This window comes from Pseudophryne corroboree, chromosome 11 (genome assembly GCF_028390025.1).
Source record: "Pseudophryne corroboree isolate aPseCor3 chromosome 11, aPseCor3.hap2, whole genome shotgun sequence".
Lineage (NCBI taxonomy): Eukaryota > Metazoa > Chordata > Amphibia > Anura > Myobatrachidae > Pseudophryne > Pseudophryne corroboree.
The window spans coordinates 172585050-172606997 of record NC_086454.1 but is presented as its reverse complement, the minus strand read 5'-3'; the positions used below and the strand labels follow the sequence as shown (position 1 = coordinate 172606997).

Here is a 21948-nt window from a genome sequence, read left to right as displayed (position 1 = left end):
CTTCCTGATGAAGACTCCACTCTCCGGCGTGTACATCCTGACGACTGAGGAAATACGCTTCCCAGTTGAGGACTCCCGGAATGAACACTGCCGATATTGCTGGCAGATGGCGTTCCGCCCAATGAAGGATATTTGACACTTCCATCATTGACATGCGGCTTCGAGTGCTGCCTTGATGGTTTATGTATGCCACCATGGTGGCATTGGCTGATGAACAGGCCTGCTCTGTATCAGAGGCAGGGCAAGAGTCAAAGCATTGAACACTGCCCGCAATTCCAGAATGTTTATCGGGAGGAGAGATTCCTCCTTGGTCCACCGACCCTGGAGAGAGTGTTGCTCCAGCACCGCGCCCCAACCCCGCAGACTGGCGTCCGTAGTCAGTAGGACCAAGTTGGGGATCCAGAAGGGACGGCCCCAGCTCAACTGCTGGTCCTGTAGCCACCAGCTCAGTGACAGACGAACCTCTGGAGTCAAAGAGATAATTTGAGACCTGATCCGATGAGGCACGCCATCCCACTTGGAAAGGATTAACCTCTGTAGAGGGCGGGAATGAAATGGAGCGTACTCTACCATGTTGAAAGCCGACACAATGAGGCCTAGTACTTGCATCGCCGAGTGTATCGATACTCTTGGGCGAGAAAGGAAGTATCTGATCCTGTCCTGAAATTTCAGGACTTTCTCTGGAGACAGTAACAGTCTTTGGCTGTGTGTGTCCAGCAGTGCCCCCAGGTGCTCCATGCTCCGAGCAGGGACCAGCGAGGACTTCTTCTAGTTGACGAGCCACCCGCGTGCTTGTAGGAAGCGTACCGTCAGTTGCAGATGACTGAGGAGCACTACTTGGGAGTTCGCCAGGATCAGCAAGTCGTACAGATACGGCAGGATCCCGATTCCCCGACGATGCAGAGGAGTTGTCATTACGGCCATAACTTTGGTGAAGATCCGAGGGGCCGTGGCCAGTCCAAACGGCAGAGCCTGGAACTGATAATGAAGGTTGCCAATAACAAACCGCAGATATTGCTGATGCAATATCGCAATAGGTATATGCAGATAAGCATCTTGTATATCCAGGGATACCATATAGTTTCTGTGTTCCATGGCCAGTACAATTGAGCGCAGTGTTTTCATACGGAACGTGGACACTCTCACAAACTTGTTCAGTGATGTGAGGTTGAGAATAGGCCGGAAAGACCCATCAGGTTTCGGGACTAGAAACCGGGTCGAGTAGTATCCTCTGCCTCTCTTGGACAGAGGTACCGGCACTACCACTCCTGTATCCAGGAGGGAACGCAGAACTATCTGTAAAGCTTGCGACTTTAACGGAACTTGCAGAACTGGCAAGGGGGGGCGTCTCTTGAAAGAACTGGAAGGGGGGAGACGTCTCTTGAAAGAGACTGCGTACCCGTGAGAGACAACTTGTCGCATCCATGCGTCTGAAGTGGTCATTAACCAGACCTGGATGAATCGTAGAAGTCGGCCCCCCACCCTGGGATCCCCCAGAGGGAGGCCTGTCCTGTCATGCAGCAGGCTTGTCATGAGAAGCAGGCTGATGAGCAGGCCAGGATTGTTAGGCCTTGGGCTTAGTGGTTGTTGGGCACACGAGACAATCTCGGGTATGCCTGACCTTCACTTTCCCTTAAGCCGAAAGCAGGGAAAAGTACCTTTTGCCTTCTGTGCAGAAGTAGCAGCATTTGGGAGGAAGGCAATCATAGTAGCCGCCGATTCAGATCCAATTTTTAATTAGGTCTTCCCCAAATAAGATGTCCTTAGTAAAAGGGAATACCTCCAAGGAATTTTGAAGTCCAGGTCCACCTTCCATGACCTCAAACCACAGAATACGGCGAGCCAGGACAGACGTATTCGATGCATTGGCAGCCAACACACCCGCCTCAGGGGACGCCTCCTGATATAGAAAAAGGTGGCGGTGGTATTGTGAGACAGGGAATGTCTGGCATTGTCAGATATATCCTCGGCAGCTCTTCCTCTAATGCCTGATCCAGTCATCAATCTATTTTGCAGCCGCAAGAGGACGCAATCGTGGTCTATGTACAACACCCGTAAGGGAGTAATAGACTTCAGGCATCCCTCCACACGCTTATCTGTCGGTTCCTACCGTGAGGGGACAGTGGTGAGAGGCAGAATGGACGACACCTGGGTGACACATGAGTTCACTAGCAGTGAATTGCCTACTTGTTTTATAACTCTGCAGGGGGAGGATATTGAGCTAATGCCCGTTGTAGACTAGGGGAATGTCTTCCCTGGATTAGACCAGGGGTCTTGTCTGATGTACACTTAATGGTCATATTGTGGTAACAGAGTTTTATTTACCCTCTGACGTGTGAACATATCAGTTTGCTTAACCACGGTAGGGGAATCCTCTTATCATAAGTGATTTGTAGGATTTGCTTCCCAGTAACCACAAGGGCAATGGTCTCATTTAGCAATGGAAAATCCTGGTCAGAAACACCTAATATAGCGACTGACAGGAGAGCATGATCCCCCTCTCTTCAGATAAAATATCAGAGAGATTATTGGATAGGGAGGAGGAAGCAGCCCGCTTAGATGACCCAGAGACATGAGAGTGACCTGGAATAGGGATTTGTCATACACTACAACCCGCGAGGCAAAATTTTCCAGCCCAAAGCGGAGTAACCATGGGGACATCAGTGACTGTAATGTTACAGGTGGTCCCATAGGGGGAATAAAGAGTTCAACCAGAGTAGCCAGTAGGTTTGAGAACGCAGCCCAGGTTGTCTCCCGATTGACTACAGGAGCTGCGGACTGACTGGGAGATGTATGAGACACAGTACACAGACCATCACACAAACTTCCCCCTCAGGTAAATCCGTTGCGTTTGCTCTGCAGGATGCAGGAGCGTCCCCAGATTTACTGCCCTACATGTTAAACATTATACACAAAAGCAACAGAGAGCGGTTTAGTACGATGAAGCCAGACAGAGTACAATACCTGCGAATAAATCCGTTAGCATGTGACTGAGTACCCAGTACACAACACCTGCGAATAAATCCGGTATTATGTGACTGAGTACACAGTAGAATAAACGTAATAGGTAAATACTGTGACGCACTATACATTGACCCAGACGCACCTAGCCCCCTAGGGTACAGTATACAGTTATAGATATATCTGGAATACACCACAGTTTAATCATAGCAGATACACGCACGCAGTCACGTTTGGAATGCAGATAATTATTTTCATGACAAAATTGCATTGAATTATTATATTATATTATATTAATATAAACGATTTCCCAAGTGCGCTAAATAAACGTATCTACAATGATTCTTCCAGTGTTGTTTCTGTAGGAACGAATGGAATACTGGGGAAGGTTTGTATCTGGGAACCTGTAACGGACACCCCTCACCAAATGGTCACCCAAACAAGAGGCCCAAGGCCAATTAGTAAAAATTTGTTTTAATAACATACACTTGAACAAATGCAATTTTACACAACGTTCATCATGTAATGTTCACAAGAATGTGTTTTTGTTAAAAATAATGTCAGTAATGTCAGTAAAAGACAACCAGTATGTTTGTTGTATAGTCTTAACTCTAGATACTCTCTCACCTTTTTCAAGGTGCGAGCTCGAGAGGAAATATCTTTACAAACTAGGTTGGAAACTTCTGACTGACAAACCCACAAAGCAGGATGACTGGTTCCCAACCAGTACTACCTGGCACTAAATAACTAAAATAAAATATTAAAGGAAACTCTCTGGAGCACCAGAAATGCACCCGATTCCTTGGACACATTTTCTAAACTGAGTCTGGTAGGAGGGGCATAGAGGGGAGGAGCCAGCACATACATACACATACTAAAGGTTTTTAAAGTGCCAGGCTCCAGTGGACCCGATCTATACCCCATGGTACTAAAGTACAGTTCCCCAGTATCCACTAGGACGTTAGAGAAGGTAACATAATGTTCGACAGAAAATAGGATTTTAATTACCTACCGGTAAATCCGTTTCTCGTAGTCCGTAGAGGATACTGGGGTCCATTTAGTACCATGGGGTATAGATGGGTCCACTAGGAGCCATGGGCACTTTAAGAATTTGATATTGCCTGCTACCAGACTCAGTCTAGGAATCTGTGCCAGAGGTGACTGACATACTTCAAGAGAAGGATAGATAAGGATAGTGGTGAGATTCCGAACCAGCACCCACAACAAGAGGAAAGCCATGCTAACCAAACTTGAAACAGGAACAGCAACGGCTGAACCAACATTACTTAACCAAGTAACAGTACAGGAAGAACGAAGCACTGGGCGGGCGCCCAGTATCCTCTACGGACTACGAGAAAAGGATTTACCGGTAGGTAATTAAATTCCGATTTTCTCTTACGTCCTAGAGGATACTGGGATCCATTTAGTACCATGGGGATGTACCAAAGCTCCCAAACCAGATGGGAGTGCGCTGAGGTTCCTGCATAACTGACTGACCAAACTGAAGGTCCCAAAGTATCAAACTTGTAAAACTTTGAAAACGTGTTCGAGCCCGACCAAGTAGCTGCTCGGCAGAGCTGTAAAGCCGAGACGCCCCAGGCAGCCGCCCAAGAAGAACCCTCCGACTTAGTAGAGTGGGCCTGTACAGATTTTGGACATGGCAAACTTGCCGTGGAATAAGCATGCTGGATAGTAAGTCTGACCCAGCGTGCAAATGTCTGCTTTGAAGCAGGACACCTAATCTTATTGGGATCATAAAGAACAAACAGCGAGTCTGTCTTTCAGCGACGAGCTGTTCTATTCACATACACCTTCAAAGCCCTCACGACATCCAAAGACTTTGAAGTAGCAGAGGTGTCGGTGACAACCGGAACCACAATAGGTTGGTTGATGTGAAACGCTGACACCACCTTAGGAATAAATTGCTGACGAGTTCTGAGTTCAGCTCTATCCTCATGGAAAATTAAATAGGGACTTTTGTGAGACAAAGTCCCCAGCTCCGACACACGTCTTGCTGAAGCCAAGGCCAACAGTGTGATGGTCTTCCACCTAAGATATTTTACGTCCACCTCCTGTAACAGTTCCAACCAGTCCGATTGGAGGAAATGCAGCACCATATCGAGATCCCAAGGTGCCGTGGGAGGCACAAGGAGGTTGGATGTGCAGAATACCTTTCAAGAACGTCTGGACCTCAGGGAGAGAAGCCAATTGTTTCTGAAAGAAAATGGACAAGGCCGAAATCTGGACTTTTATAAAGCCCAGACGTAGGCCCACATCCACTCCTGCTTGTAGAAAAAGCAGATTGCTTGAACCTTTTCCCTTTTTATTCTCTTTAGAATTCTTGGGATCAGAGGAAGTGGAGGAAAAACGTACACCATCGGATAGACCCATGGAGTCATCAGGGCATCTACCGCCACCGACTGTGGGTCTCTCGACCTGGAACAATACCGCTTGAGCTTCCTGTTGAGACGAGAGTCCATCATGTCGATCTGTGGATATCCCCATCGACTTGTCAAGCACCTGAACACTTCCGGGTGAAGGCCCCACTCCCCCGGGTGCAGGTCGCGTCTGCTGAGGAAGTCTGCTTCCCAGTTGTCTACTCCCGGAATGAAGACCGCTGACAATGCCACAGCGTTTATCTCTGCCCAGAGGAGACACCTTTGACATTGCTGCTCTGCTTTTCATTCCACCCTGTCGGTTTATGTACGTTACTGCCGTCACATTGTCCGACTGGACCTGTATGGCCTGATCTTGAAGATGCGAGGCCTGCAGAAGGACGTTGTATATGGCCCTGAGTTCCAGACAGTTGATTGGAAGGACGACTTCAAGACTGGACCATCTTCCTTTGAACTGCAGACCCTGAGTGACTGCTCCCAAACCTCTGAGGCTTGCGTCTGTGGTTAACAGAATCCAATTTTAAATTCCGAACCTCCGACCCTCGACAAGGTGAGAAGTCTGTAGCCACAACAGAAGGGAGATCCTGGCTTTTGGCGACAGACGGATCCTCTGATGCACATGAAGATGCGATCTGGACCAATTGTCCAACAGATCGAGCTGGAAGGGTCTTGCGTGAAACCTTCCGTATTGAAGAGCCTCGTAAGAGGCCACCATTTTCCCCAGAAGGCAAATGCACAGATATCCGGGTTGGCTTCAGGACATCCCGAACCATCAACTGGATCACTAATGCCTTTTCCAACTGAAGGAGCACCTTCTGCGACTCCGTATCCAGTAGCATTCACAGGAATGGGAGCCTCCGTGTTCGCTCTAGGTGAGATTTCGGAAGGTTCAGAATCCACCCATGATCCTGGAGAAGTTTGGTTGAGAGAGCAATGCTGTCCAGCAACCTTTCCCTAGACGGTGTTTTTATCAGGAGATCGTCCAGGTACAGAATTATGTTCACTCTCTGTTTGGGGAGTAGAAACATCATCTCTGGCATCACCTTGGTGAACACCCTCGGTGCCGTGGAGAGACCAAATGGCAGGACCTGGAACTGGTATTGACAGTCCTGCAGTGAAAACCGTAGGTAAGCCTGATGAGGCGGCCAGATCGGAATGTGGAGGTACGCATCCTTGATATCCAAAGACACTAGGAATTCCCCCTCCTCCAGACCAGAGATCACCGCTCTCAGAGACTCCATCTTGAATTTGAACACTCGTAAGTACGGGTTCAACGACTTGAGGTTCAAAATTGGTCTTACCAAACCATCCGGTTTCGGTACTACAAACAAGTTGAAATAGTACCCCTTGTTTAGCTGATGAGGTGGAACTGGAACAATGACGTGAGTCTGTACCAGTTTTTAGATGGCATGTTGTAAGGTTATACTTGCCTCTTGTGAAACTGGCAAGCCTGATTTGAAGAATCTGTGAGGTGGGAGCTCTTGGAACTCCAATCTGTAGCCCTGGGGGGTATGGGTCGTTTGGTCGACCCAACTTAGGTCGACATGTAATAGGTCGACAGGTCAAAAGGCCGACATGAGGTTTTTGACTGTTTTTGGTGTCGTTTTCTGAGTAAGGTGATGGGGAAATCAAATTAGTGCACCGTGTCCCGTCGCACAGATTACCGTTCCAATCATAGTCCACGTGGATTGTTAAGTATGAAAAAATCCAAAAACTTAAAAGAAAAAAATAAAATGTGAAAAACTCATGTCGACCTTTTGACCTGTCGACCTAGTACATGCCTACCTAACGGCCATGTCGACCAAATGCATGTCGACCTTCAGTGGTCGACCTAACGACCGTAACCCGCCCTGGGAAACAAGATTTCTGACCCAGGAATCCTGGCACGAATTTGACCAGATTTGACTGAAGAATTGTAGGCGAGCTACCACGTCACAGACTTCCAGGCATTGCGGTCCACCGTCATGCTGAAGTCTTTGAGGAAGCAGACCCTGAGCTCTGTTCCTGAGCACCTGCTGTTGCTGGTTTGCGTGGTTTACCTCTTGCGCCTCTGGAGGATGTAGAAGCACCTCTGGATTTGCCCTTGAATTTGGCCGTCCGAAAGGACTGTAACTTAGACGCTGAATAAGTCTTCTTGGTTGGGAGGGCTGCGGAAGGAAGATATGTAGACTTACCCGCAGTAGCTGTGGAGACCCATTTGTCTAATTTATCTCCGACCAAGGCCTCTCCTGTGAATGGTAGGCCTTTCCTAGAATCCGAGTCAGCAGTCCACTGGCGTAGTCACAAGCCTCTGCGTGCCGACACTGCCATAGTGGTGGCGCGTGCGTTAAGCACGCCTATTTCCTTTATGGCTTCCACCATAAAGGTCGCAGAATCCCGTATATGCTGCAGGAGTAAGGCAACATCCCCCCAAGATAAGGAATCTAACCCCTCAATTAGGTTACCTGACCATTTAGCAATGGCTTTAGTGATCCACGCACATGCAATAGTGGGTCTTTGGGCCACCCCAGCAGTTGTGTACAATGATTTGAGTGTAGTCTCAATTTTACGGTCAGCCGTGTCTTTAAGGGAGGCTGCACCAGGAACAGGCAATACAATTTTTCATGACAGCCTAGAGAATGATGCATCCACTATCGGCGGATTTTCCCATTTTTTCCTATCCTCCATAGGAAAAGGAAAAGAAGAGAGTAATCTTTTAGGGATCTGAAACTTATCAGGATTAACCCAAGGTTCTTCAAAAAGGGTATTCAATTCTTTTGACGCAGGAAAAGTGACTGAGGACTTGTTTTTTACATTAAACTAAGGGACCGTATTCACGGGCAGATGTGGGGAGCGATGTGTGCCGAGCGTGCGTGCGGGTGAAATGAGCGACCTGCTAGATTGAGCCTGCATGGCCAATCTAGCACAAGTCTAGCACTGACTCTGACTCCAAGGGGGAGGGAGGGGGGGGGCCCTCTGAGTCCACTTCCTCCTCCTCCATGTCTGACCTGTCGGCGTCAGAGTCAGCCTGTAGGATATTGGCCAGAGATCGCTTTTGCAGACAAATGGGAGGGGACTGAGACGCTGTCTTGGGGACTGAGTCTCTGTTCATAAACTCATCCACAGTCTGTTTTAAGTATTGCGTCTCTTTCTCATTGCGGGACAATTTTGTAGTAAGAGTTGAAATCATTCCCTTAAGAGAATTAACCCATTCCGGTTCAGCCCCGCTGGTCTGTGAACCACGAGTACCCAGTAGTGAGCCCCCTGGTGAAGAGGAACACTCTGCGGTACAAGACACACACTCTTCGCCTGACATAATGTAATGTGACAGCACACACACACACACACACACACACACACACACACACACACAGGAAAGGTTAAGCACAATTAATCCACAAAGAGCCCTTCAGGGAGACAGAGAGATGTCTGGAAACAGCCCCCACCGCGCCCTTATCGCTAATGCCAAGCATAGCCGGGTCGCAGACTAAGTACCCTGATACGGGACTTAGTACACTAGTAAATCGCTCCCCCCCTGCTATGACCCCCTGGTACGGCTGAGGTATTTGGAGTCACACTAGAGGAGCTGCGCGTCCCTGTCTTGTCAGCGTCTGTGTCTACTGCAGAGGGAAAATGGCGCGGTGAGCTTCTGGATCCTCTCATAGTGAAGCCCCGCCCCTTCAATAGCATGCAGTGTTCCCACTTTTTTTTATACTGGCTGAGGAATCTGGTGCTTAAAATGCAGAAAACTGTTTTAAGGCTGTTGCGTAAGTATGGGTACTGTGTACAGTGTACGGGGACGCAGTTGTGTACTGTGTCCGGAGACGCATTCCGCCCCGTTTAGAAGGCGTGCGTCTTCGTACCCTCATGCCGCCATAATGGCTGGCGCCCAACTAGCCGGGACGCCGGCTCAGTACTCACCACTCTTCATTCTTCAGGCTCTGTTAGGGGTGGCGGTGTGCAGCGGGACTGTACGCTCGCCGTGATGGGCTGTCCTGTCAGCGGGGAACGGGACCATTAACCCTTATAGAGGTTGTGTGTGGCGTCCCCCCCCCCCCCCCACCCTCTCCCCACTCCCTAAGTCCCACGAAACAGGCAGGCTGGTGCCATCCAGCCTTGCCTGAAAACAACAAACATAAAATAAATGCATAAAACTCTTCAGGAGCTCGACCGGCTCCTCTGGGCACATTTTCTAAACTGAGTCTGGTAGGAGGGGCATAGAGGGAGGAGCCAGCCCACACTATCAAATTCTTAAAGTGCCCATGGCTCCGAGTGGACCAGTCTATACCCTATGGTACTAAATGGACCCCAGTATCCTCTAGGACGTAAGAGAAACTAAGATTAATATAAAGAAGCTCCTATATGGGAGCTGTCCTCAAACATTAATCAGTTCCACAACATAAGGCTAAATGTTGTGTTACCGAGAAACCCCCTTTGAGCATACCATAAGCAAAAGAAGGAGCAAACATACTATTTAGATCTGTGAAGAAGAAAAAGGTGCTGCAGCCACGGTTCCCCCACTAGCTGATCAGAACACACACCAAGGACACACAATGGATCATATAAGATGGAATCTTTCTTACCTTAAAATTTGCCTCCATTTCATGAAATATCCCAATTTTTCCTCTGAGTGATGTACACACCAAACTAAGAAAGAACAGAAGAACACTTGTATAAATTGACTTTGGCAACACCAGGTGGCAATCAGACTTGCAGTCCCATGTCGATTGTTACCATACACACACAGACTACCACTCCCAGAGTCAGACAGAATGGGATATTCTGTAAGTGAGAGTGCTTTGGTTACTACTGAGCAGGCAAGAATACTCGGTACAGGTACAAGTTTGTTTTTACGTTTACACAGCCTACATACAGTATGTGCATGGTTACCCATATTAGAATACAGCAGTGCTCTGAGCAATATCAAGTGCAGACAGGTGGTGCAGGAGGCAGGTATTGCCAATAGCAGGGGTATTCAACATGCAACCCTCCAGCTGCTGTGAAACAACACATCCCAGCATGCCCTGCCACAGTTTTAGCATGCTCATCATTAAAGTTACATTTATTAGTCCGACAGGCCGTACAGATATGATCTACAGGGAAACCGTTTGAGCAGAGCAAATATTTCATGATGCAATTAATGACCAAGTCATACAGACAGGGGGGTATATGCAATTGCGGTCGAATTCCCGAAAATGTTGAAAAACGGGACATTTTCGCCCAAAAAAATAAAATTCGACAATGCAATTCAGTACTTTTCGTCAAAAAAACGGACTTTCCAAATTCGACTTTTTGAAATTCGACATTTGTCAAATTCGACATTTCTGCAATGGTACAAATGCGGCAATTCGACAAAAGTATATTCAATTGAAGTTTGGAAATTCGACAACAGTGCTTTTAGACAGTAAATTCGTCATTTTCAATCCGCCACACTTTGGTGGCGGAATCTAATGAAAAATTTTTAAAACATGTTTGTTTTGGTGTTTTTTTTATTGGTAATAGCATATCTATTTATATTAGAAGGGATTCGGTACTTGGTTTGTCTATTTTGGAGGCACAAGTATTATTTATATATTTTTTAAAAATATTATTATTATTATTATTTTTTTTTTTAAATGGAATGGTAAAAATCAGAAAAAAAATTGCATGGGGTCCCCCCTACTAAGCATAACCAGCCTCGGGCTCTTCGAGCAGGTCCTGGTTCTAAAAATCCGGGGAAAAAACGGACAGGGGATCCCCCGTATTTTTAAAACCAGCTCCGGGCTCTGCGCTGGTGCAAAAAATACGGGGGACAAAAAGAGTAGGGGTCCCCCGTATTTTTTACACCAGCATCAGGCTCCACTAGCTGGACAGATAATGCCACAGCCGGGGGTCACTTTTATACAGCGCCCTGCGGCCGTGGCATTAAATATCCAACTAGTCACCCCTGGCCGGGGTACTGGGGGAGTGGGGACCCCTTCAATCAAGGGGTCCCCCCCCAGCCACCCAAGGGCCAGGGGTGAAGCCCAAGGCTGTCCCCCCCATCCAAGGGCTGCGGATGGGGGGCTGATAGCCTTGAGAAAATTTAAAGAATATTGTTTTCTCTAGTAGTACTACAAGGACTCCCGGAATGAACACTGCCGATATTGCTGGCAGATGGCGTTCCGCCGGGTGGTCTTCTGTATGCCGGCGGTCGGGCTCCCGGCGCTCAGTATACCGGCGCCGGGAGCCCGACAACCGGCATACCGACACTTATTTTCCCTCGTGGGGGTCCACGACCCCCATAGAGGGAGAATAAAATAGTGTGGCGCGCGTAGCGCGCCACCGTGCCCGTAGCGTGGCGAGCGCAGCGAGCCCGCAAGGGGCTCATTTGCGCTCGCCACGCTGTCGGTAAGCCGGCGGTCGGGCTCCCGGCGCCGGGATGCTGGTCGCCGGGAGCCCGACCGCCGGCCAGCCGTAGTGAACCCGTTCCGCCCAACAAAGGATTTTTGACACTTCCATCATAGCCATGCGGCTTCAAGTGCTGCCTTGTCAGTTTATGTATGCCACCGTAGTTGCATTGTCTGACCGTACTTGAACCGGCGTGTTCTGTACCAGAGGCAGGATGAGAGTCGATGCATTGAACACCGCCCGCAACTCCAGAATGTTTATTGGGAGGAGTGACTCCTCTATGGTCCAGCGACCCTGAAAAGAGTATTGCTACAACACCGCACCCCATCCCCGCAGACTGGCGTCCGTTGTCAGCAGGACCCAGTCAGGGATCCAGAAGGGACGGCCCCTGCTCAATTGCTAGTCCTGTAGCCACCAGGTCAGTGACAGATGAACCTCCGGAGTCAAAGTGATCATGTGAGATCTGATCCAATGAGGTAGGCCGTCCCACTTGGAAAGGATTAACCTCTGCAGAGGGCGAGAATGAAATTGAACGTACTCTGCAATATCGAATGCCAACACCACCAGGCCAAGTACTTGCATCGCCGAGTGTATCGACACTTTGGGGCGACAAAGGAAGCATCTCATCCTGTCTTGAAGTCTCAGGACTTTTTCTGGAGACAGAAACAGTCGGTGACTGTGTGTGTCCAAGAGTCCCCCCAGGTGCACCATGCTCTGAGCTGGGACCAGCGAGGATTTCTTCCAATTGATGAGCCACCCATGGGCTTGTAGGAAGCGTACCATCAGTTGCAGTTGACAGGAGGACATCATGGAAGTTTGCTAGAATCAGCAAGTCGTCCAGATACGGCAGGATCCTGACTCCCCGGCGACGGATATGGGCTGTCATTATGGCCATGACCTAGATGAAGATCCGAGGAGCCGTAGCCAGTGGCAGACCCTGGAACTGATAAGTGGAGGTTGCCAATAGCAAACCGCAGATACTGCTGATGCGACATGGCAATAGGTATATGCAGGTACTTATCCTGTATATCCTGGGATACCATACAGTCTCCGGGTTCCATAGCCAGTTTAATTGAGCGTAGTGTTTCCATACGGAACTTTGGCACTCTCACAAACTTGTTCAGTGATTTGACATGGAGTTTAGCCCGGAAAGTCCCATTGAGTTTCGGAACTAGAAACAGGGTCGAGTAGTAACCTCTGCCTCTCTGGGCCAGAGGTACCGGCACTACCACTCCTGTATTCAGGAGACAACGCAAACCCTTTTGCAGAGCTTGCGCCTTTAACAGATCCGAAGGCATAACCATGGTGCAAAACTGGCGAGTGGGACGTCTCTTGAAGGAGACTGCGTACCTGTGAGAGACAACTTCTCGCACCCATGCGTCTGAAGTGGTCATAAACCAAACTTGGGTGAACTGCAGAAGTCAGCCTCCCACCCTGGGGTCCCCCAAGGGGAGGCCTGCCCCATCATCAGCAGGCTTGTCTTGTTTAGAAGCAGACTGACGGGCCGCCCAGGACTGCTTTGCCTTGAGCTTAGTGGTTTTGGGAGTACTAAATTGTCTCAGGTATGCCTGACATTTTGCTTTCCCTTGAGGATAAAAGGAACGAAAAGTGGTACCTTTAGCCTTCTGTGCAGAAGGATTAGTATTTGGGAGAAAGGCAGTCTAAGCAGCCGCCAATTCAGACATAATTTTATTTAGGTCTTCCCCAAACAAAATGTCCCCCTTAAAGGGGAGTACCTCCAAAGTCTTTTTGGAGTCTAGGTCCACCTTCCATGACTTCAACCACAGAATACGGCGAGCCAGGACAGACGTAGTCGACGCCTTGGAAACCAACACATCCGCCTCAGAGGACGCCTCCTGAATGTAATAGGCAACAGTGGTAATGTGAGACAGGTATTGTCTGGTATTGTCAGATATATCCTTGGGCAGCTCTTCCTCTAATGCCTGAACCCATGCTTCAATTCCTTTTGCAGCCCAAGAGGCCGCAATAGTAGGTCTATGTACAGCACCTGTAAGGGAGTAAATAGATTTCAGGCATCTCTCCACACGCTTATCTGTCGGTTCCTTAAGTGAAGTGACAGTGGTAACAGGCAGAGTGGATGACAACACTAGGCGGGTGACATGAAAATCCACCAGCGGTGAATTTTCCCACTTGTTACATAACTCTGCAGGGAGAGGATAGCAAGCCAAGGCCCGTTTAGAGAAGAGGGAATTTCTTCCCTGGATTAGATCAGGACTCCTGACTGATGTCCACTAAATGGTCAGAATGGGGTAATAGATTTTTAACCACTTTCTGCCATTTAAACATGTCAGTTTTCTTAGCCACGGCAATGGAATCCTCATTATCAGTGATTTGTAGGATCTGCTTAATAGCAACCATAAGTGCAGGGACATCAATTTGCAATGGAGAATCCTCATCAGAAACACCTGATTCAGTGTCTGACAGGACAGTATGCTCCCCCCTCCTCTTCAGATGAAACATCTGAGAGATTTGTGGATTGTGAGGAGGAAGCAGCCCGCTTAGACGACCCAGAGACACTAGAGTGACCTGGAGTAGACTTTTGTCTGACCATGGAACGATTTAATTGCTGCAACTGGTTAGACAAATTTTCCACCCAAGGTGGATTAACCATAGGGACAATTTGTGGCTGTAATGGCACAGGTGGTCCCATAGGGGGCGTAAGGCGTTCCACCAGAGTACCCAGTAGGTTTGTGAACACAGCCCAGGGTGGCTCCTGATTGGTTACAGGAGCTGCGGACTGACTGGGAGATGTATGATACATAGTACAAAGACCATCATACACAGCTTTCCCCTCTGGTAAATCTTTGGCGCATACTCTGCATGATGCAGGAGCGTCCACAGACTTACTGTCCTTCTTGTTAGACATTGTACACAAATGCAACAAGAGAGCGAATTAGTACGATAAAGCCAGACAGAGTACAATACCTGCTAATAAATCCATTAGTAAGTGACTGTAGACAAAGTACACAACACCAGCAAATAAATCCGGTATTATATGACGGAGTACACAGTAGAATATACGTAATAGGTAAATACTGTGACGCACTATATATATGACCCTGATGCACCTTGTCCCTTAGGGTACAGAATATAGTGATAGATATATCTGGGAAACATTGAAAGTGAAACCACACAGCAGATACAGGCACACACAGTCACAGGCAATGCAGATAATTATTATGACAATAAAACTGCACTGGACTAGTATATTTACAGATATACATATAAACAGAACACGATCCTAGACCGGAGGTATATATCAGAATACTCTTACAATATATCCTGTAATAGGTACACTTTTTCTTAACTAATGCCGTCTGTATAAAGAGATGTAGAATACTCAAGTGTTTGTAAAGACACAGCGCTCTATACAGGCAGCTTTACAAGGGAGACTTTGCCCTGCAGTCCCAGAGAGTAGCCGCAACTATGCTTATAAGATGGCGCCCAGTGTCTCAGTCAGGGAGTGAGGGAGAGTGTGAGGCAGCTCCAGGGTGGGAAAATCTGCAGTAGATGGCGTCCTGGGCTGGGGGAGGGGCGACAGGTCAAGCGCCGACGCCCCTATGCTAGAGAGAACGCGATTTAATGGTGGGTCCCGCCTGGGGGACCCCCATACCTCCTCCCCGTAGCAGCCACGCGAACCAGGAGAGCGACTGCGACAGTGTGCCTAAAGCCGGAGCATCTCCGCCGCAAGTACCTGGGAACTGAGCCAGCAGGAGTATGCAACACCACTTGGGAGGTGATGGAGCTGCAGTGCTGTAGTGTCACCATGACATACAGCACTGACAGCCCAGTTTTGAAAAAAAAAATTGTCAGAAAAAGCCTTTTGAGGGCTGCCCAGTGCAGACCTGCTGCTGCAGACACCAACTGAAACTGAGCTCACAGTGCCTGGAGGCGGAGTTATAGAGGAGGCCCCAATGCATCCTGGGACAGCCTAAAGCTTTAGCCTGTTGGTGCCCCTGGATCAAGATCCACTCTACACCCCAGTGTTTCCTGTGGAAACCAATGTAAACTACTGCAGAAAACTAAGTTTTCACCTATAAAACTTCTCCCCGCCATATATGCCTTTCTTACCCTGAGGGCACATATCAAGGGGAATAAAGGTCTATTATCCATGCAGAGATAAAGGGAGAAAACGAGCCACATACACCACACTCTCACGACAGGAGAAGTGTCACCGGCTAATGCCATACCAACCAAAAGAAGCTAAGTGCGTCAGGGTGGGCGCCTTGTGGAGCCCAGTGTACCTCGCAGAAAGAGTTTTAACCAAGGTAAGTTCTTACCATAAAACTCGTTTTCTGCTGCGGGGTACACTGGGCTCCACAAGGATAGACATTGGGGATGTCCTAAAGCAGTTCCTTATGGGAGGGGATGCACTGTAGCGGGCACAAGAACACGGCGTACAAAGCAAGCATCATGGGAAGCGGCAGTATCGAAGGCATAGAACCTTATGAACGTGTTCACGGAGGACCACGTAGCCGCCTTGCACAATTGTTCAAGGGTCGCACCACTGCGGGCCGCCCAAGAAGGTCCAACAGCCCGAGTAGAATGGGCCGTAATGTGAGCAGGAGCTGACAGACCAGCCCTCACATAAGCATGTGCAATCACCATTCTAATCCATCTGGCCAAAGTCTGCTTGTGAGCAGGCCAGCCCCGTTTGTGAAACCCAAACAGAATAAAGAGAGAATCAGATTTCCTAACAGAAGCAGTTCTCTTCACACAGATATGGAGAGCACGTACCACATCCAAAGGCCGCTCTTTGGTAGACAGATCAGGAGAGACAAAGGCCGGTACCACAATCTCCTGATTAAGGTGGAACGAAGAAACCACCTTAGGCAAATAACCGGGACGACTCCTAAGAACCGTCCGGTCACGGTGAAATATCAGATATGGGGAACTACAAGACAAGGCACCCAAATCAGACACTCTTCTAGCTGAAGCAATAGCCAGCAGAAACACCACCTTCAGGGAAAGCCACTTAAGACCAGCTGAACCAAGAGGTTCAAACAGAGAGACTTGTAACGCCTCCAAAACCACCGACAAGTCCCAAGGAGCCACAGGCGGGACATAGGGAGGTTGGATACGCAACACACCCTGAGTAAAGGTATGCACATCAGGTAAGGTTGCAATATTTCTCTGAAACCACACCGACAAGGCAGAAATTTGAACCTTGAAGGAGGCCAGACGCAGGCCTAAGTCCAGGCCCTGCTGAAGAAAGGCCAACAACTTGGCTATACTAAACTTGGAAGCGTCATAATTGTTAGATGCGCACCAAACAAAGTAAGAATGCCAGAACCTATAGTAAATCCGAGCCGAAGCCGGTTTCCGGGCCCGCAACATAGTTTGAATGACCGCCTCAGAAAACCCTTTAGCCCTCAAGACGGAAGCTTCAAGAGCCACGCCGTCAAAGACAGCCGAGCTAGGTCCTGGTAGACACAGGGGCCCTGAACGAGGAGGTCTGGGCGTTGTGGAAGTAGAATTGGACGCTCTGACGATAGACCCTGCAGGTCTGAGAACCAGTGCCGTCTAGGCCACGCTGGAGCTATGAGAAGCAGAATTCCTTTCTTGCTTGAACTTACGAATTACCCTGGGCAGGAGTGACACCAGAGGGAACATGTACGGCAGCCAAAACCTCCACGGTACCACCAGCGCATCTACGAATGCACTTGAGGATCCCTAGTCCTTGCTCCGAAGACCGGAACCTTGTAATTGTGTCGAGACGCCATCAGATCTACGTCTGGAAGGCCTCACTTTTCCACTAGGAGTTGAAACACTTCTGGATGGAGGCCCCACTCTCCGGCGTGTACGCCCTGATGACTGAGAAAGTCCACTTCCCAACTCAGGACTCCCGGAATGAATATTGCCGATATGGCCGGTAGATGTCGTTCCGGCCAATGTAGAATCCGTTAGACTTCCTTCATTGCCAAACGGCTTTGAGTGCCGCCTTGATGATTTATGTAAGCCACTGTGGTGGCGTTGTCCGACTGTACTTGAACAGGACGGTTCTGAATTAAATGCTGGGCCAGGTTCAACGCATTGAAGACCGCTCGCAATTCCAGAATGTTAATCGAGAGGAGAGATTCCTCCTTGGTCTACCGGCCCTGAAGGAAGTGTTGCTCCAGCACTGCTCCCCAACCTCTTAGACTGGCATCTGTCGTCAACAGGACCCAGTCGGATATCCAGAAGGGACGGCCCCTGCACAATCGTTGGTCCTGGAGCCACCAGTGCAGCGACAGACGGACCTCCGGAGTCAATGAGATCATGTGAGACCTGATCCGGTGAGGAAGGCCGTCCCACTTGGCTAGAATCAGCCTCTGGAGGGGGCGAGAATGGAATTGAGCATACTCCACCATGTTGAATGCTGATACCATGAGGCCCAGCACCTGCATCGCCGAATGTATCGACACTTGTGGACGAGAAAGGAAGCAACGAATGCTGTCCTGAGGCTTCAGGACTTTCTCCTGAGACAAGAACAACTGCTGGTTGTGAGAGCCCAATAGCGCTCCCAGGTGCACCATGCTCTGAGCAGGGACCAGGGAGGATTTCTTCCAGTTGATGAGCCACCCGTGGGCTTGTAGAAACCGGACAGTCATATCCAGATGACGTAGGAGAAGTTCTGGGGAATTTGCCAGGATTAACAAGTCGTCCAGATACGGCAGTATCCTGACCCCTTGACGGCGGAGTACCACGGTCATCACCACCATAACTTTGGTAAAGACTCGTGGAGCCGTAGTTAAACCAAAAGGTAACGCCCGAAACTGGTAATGGAGATTGCCAATCGCAAACCTCAGATATTGCTGATGTGACAATGCTATAAGAATATGCAGGTAAGCATCCTGTATGTCCAGGGAGACCATGTAGTCCCCAGGTTCCAAGACCAGAACTATAGAGTGAAGGGTTTCCATACGGAACTTGGAATCTTTAACAAACCTGTTCAATGCCTTGAGGTTGAGAATGGGCCGGGAGGACCCATTCGGTTTCGGGACTAGAAACAGCGGAGAATAGTACCCCCGGTCCCTCTGAACAAGAGGCACCTGTACTACGACTCCTGTATCCAGGAGGGTCTGTACCACCGAATGTAGAGTGTTTGCCTTTGTCTGTCAGGCAAAATCGATAAGGGGGGCGGTTTTTGAAGGCTATGGCGTAACCTCGAGTGACTACTTCCTGTACCCAGGCATCTGAAGTGGTCTTCAACCATTCCTGGGTATATCCTAGAAGCCAGCCCCACACCCTGGGATCCCCCAGGGGGAGGCCCGCCCCGTCATGCGGCAGGCTTATCCGTCTTGGAAGCTGGCTGACGGGCAGCCCAGGCTCTTTTGGGCTTCGGCTTACCAGGTTTGGAAGTGCGGGCCTGCTTGTTGTACGCCTGACCTTTTGCTTTACCTGAAGGATGAAAGGGGCAAAAGGACGTACCTGTAGCCTTCGACACAGAAGGAGCGGTACTTGGCAGACAGGCAGTTTTGGCAGTAGCCAAGTCAGCCACTATTTTATTTAAGTCCTCCCCAAACAGAATATCTCCCTTGAAAGGGAGTACCTCCAGGGTTTTTCTAGAGTCCAGATCCACAGACCAGGATCTCAGCCACAATATCCGGCCAGCCAGGACTGATGTAGTAGAGGCCTTGGCTGCTAGAATACCGGTATCAGAAGCCGCCTCTTTAATATAGTGAGAAGCTGTGACAATATATGACAAGCCTTGTCTAGCATGGTCAGAAGAGATTTCAGCTTCCAACTCTAGGGCCCATGCTTCAATAGCCTCTGCAGCCCATGTTGCTGCAATAGGGGGCCTTTGTGCAGCACCCATGAGGGTGTAAATCGCTTTCAGACAACCCTCCACACGTTTATCCGTAGGCTCTTTTAGAGATGTGACGGTAGTGACAGGTAGAGCTGAGGAAACCACCATCCTAGCCACATACGAGTCTACTGGAGGAGGCGTTTCCCAATTTTTAGACAGCTCTGGCACGAGGGGATAGCGAGCCAGCATCTTCTTTTGAGGCACAAACATTTTCCCGGGTTTCCCCAGTGTTCCTGACGTATATCCACTAGGGCAGGCCTGGCCAACCTGTGGCTCTCCAGATGTTGTGAAACTACACATCCCAGCATGCCCTGCCACAGTTTTAGCATTCCCTAATAGCAAAACTGTGGAAAGGCATGATGGGACTTGTAGTTTTACAACAGCTGGAGAGCTACAGGTTGGCCAGGCCTGCACTAGGTGGTCAGAGTGAGGTAAAACTGGTTTCTTAGGAGGGGCGGATGGCTCGGGATCATCCGTAATCTGTAAAATCAACTTAATAGCCTCCAAAAGATCAGGAACATCCACATGTGAACTACCCTCCCCATCAGCAGTATCTGTGTCAGAATCTGTGGGGTCAGTGTAAGCGCCATCTTCATCAGACGAGGTGTCTGTGACAGCAGTGGATTGTGAGGAGATTAGAGCTCGCTTAGAGGACACCTTGGTCTTACGCGAGCGAGGGTCAGACTTTTTAGTAGTCAAGGACTGGTTCAACTTCTTCAACTGAGCAGACAAATTATCCGCCCACTGCGGGTTAGCTGCGGGGACCACATACGGTTGCACCGGCATAGGAGGTCCCATAGGGGGTGTTAGTTTAGTAACTAGCGTATGTAGAAGCATGGAGAAAGTAGCCCACGGTGGGTCATTATGTACCCCCGTTGCCACAGTCCCACTGGGGGGCAAGATGCCCCCAGAACCAGAGCCCACAGCTGCTATAGTCTCCTCATAGGGATCTGTGGCTTCAGCAACACCGGCAGTGTGTTCAGCCCCAAAACCGTTACCTTCAGAAGCAGACATGATATAACTTGCAGTATCAGGTAACACAATACAATTGTCAGCAGCACAATACCTCTTGCCCAAACCCCTGCGCAGTGTAGTCAGCACAAGCAAAGATACAGGAGAGATATGGTGACTAAAATCACAGAGAAAAATCCGTATTAAAGTATATCTTGTGAAAATCCTATATAATTATAAATCCTGACACACCAAGCCCCCTAAGGTTATAAATATAGGGATAGCAAGTTGAGTGAGAGACACGAAATGGAAACCACTCAGCAAGCTAATGCACACACATATAGTCACAGTTATACAATGCAGAGGTTATTACCAACAATAATACTGCACTGGACCAGCTTATATATATATATATATATATATATATATATATATATATCTATCTAGGTAGTCAATAGATATAACACTGCACAGTAAGAACTGGATGTAGATCACAGGATACTTGTACCAGAGAACCCTGACTAAATGCACTCTCTCTTAACTAACACTGTCTAATTGACATGTAGAATACTTAAGTGTCATGTAAAGTCACAGCGCTGACAACCAGGCGGCTTTACAAAGGAGGATTTACCCAAGCAGTCCCAGGAACAGTGTAGCTGAGAGAATTGGCGCCCAAACACTGACAGGGAGTGAGGGAGAGACAGATATGCAGCTCCAGGGCAGGAACATTTGCTGGAAATGGCGCCCTGGGGCTGGGGGAGGGGCTCCAGGTCTAAGCCTTATCCCCTCTGCTGGCAAAACCACCAGGTACTGCGGGCTACACACAAAAAGGTTTTAAGGGAAAACCTGACCTGCACCCATGCCCTGGTGATCTAGTGGGATCGCCGGTACTGCAAGTGTCCACCGCTAGCGCGCGCGGCCCGCCTCCCACCGACCGCGCCGGATTGCGATAAAGTACGGGTTCCGCGAACGGGACCCACTCACCACCTCCCGAAGCACGGCCAAGCGATCTCGGAGAGCCCCCGTCGTGTGTGCCTGACCAGAAGAAAACCGGAGCCTCCTGCTGTAGGTACCCGGCAACCAGGGCGCAGGAGTGTACAGCTCCGCTGGGGAGAGATGGAGCTGCAGCAGTGAATGTCACTAGACATGTACACACTGCTGCAGCCCTTGAAGTCTTCCCTTTTCTTCTCAAAAAAGCTCTTCTTAGGGCTGCCAGAGCAGCCCCTCTGTTATGTGCCTGCTATCTGAGGCACCAACTACAAAACTGAGCTCCTGTGCAGGGAGGCGGGGTTATAGAGGAGGCGGCGCTATGCATCTTGGGAACAGTCAAAGCTTTTGAGCCTGTTGGTGCCTCGGATCAAGATCCTACTCTACACCCCAATGTCTATCCTTGTGGAGCCCAGTGTACCCCGCAGCAGAAAAGGAGTTCTACACCAGCAAAACAAAGACCCACCTGATGTGTCTGGTTACTAGTTCACACTT

At 49.1% G+C, this 21948-nt stretch overlaps 1 protein-coding gene across 3 annotated transcripts in view; it reads right to left on the bottom strand.

Moving 5' to 3' along the window:
• FIBP (FGF1 intracellular binding protein) overlaps nucleotides 1–21948 on the bottom strand; it is a 134299-nt gene that overhangs the window by 6053 nt on the left and 106298 nt on the right. For all 3 annotated transcript variants that reach the window (XM_063945081.1, XM_063945080.1, XM_063945082.1), the window contains exon 8: nucleotides 9920–9983. In XM_063945081.1, coding sequence (XP_063801151.1) covers nucleotides 9920–9983 — 64 coding nt within the window. The remainder of the gene's footprint in view (nucleotides 1–9919; nucleotides 9984–21948) is intronic.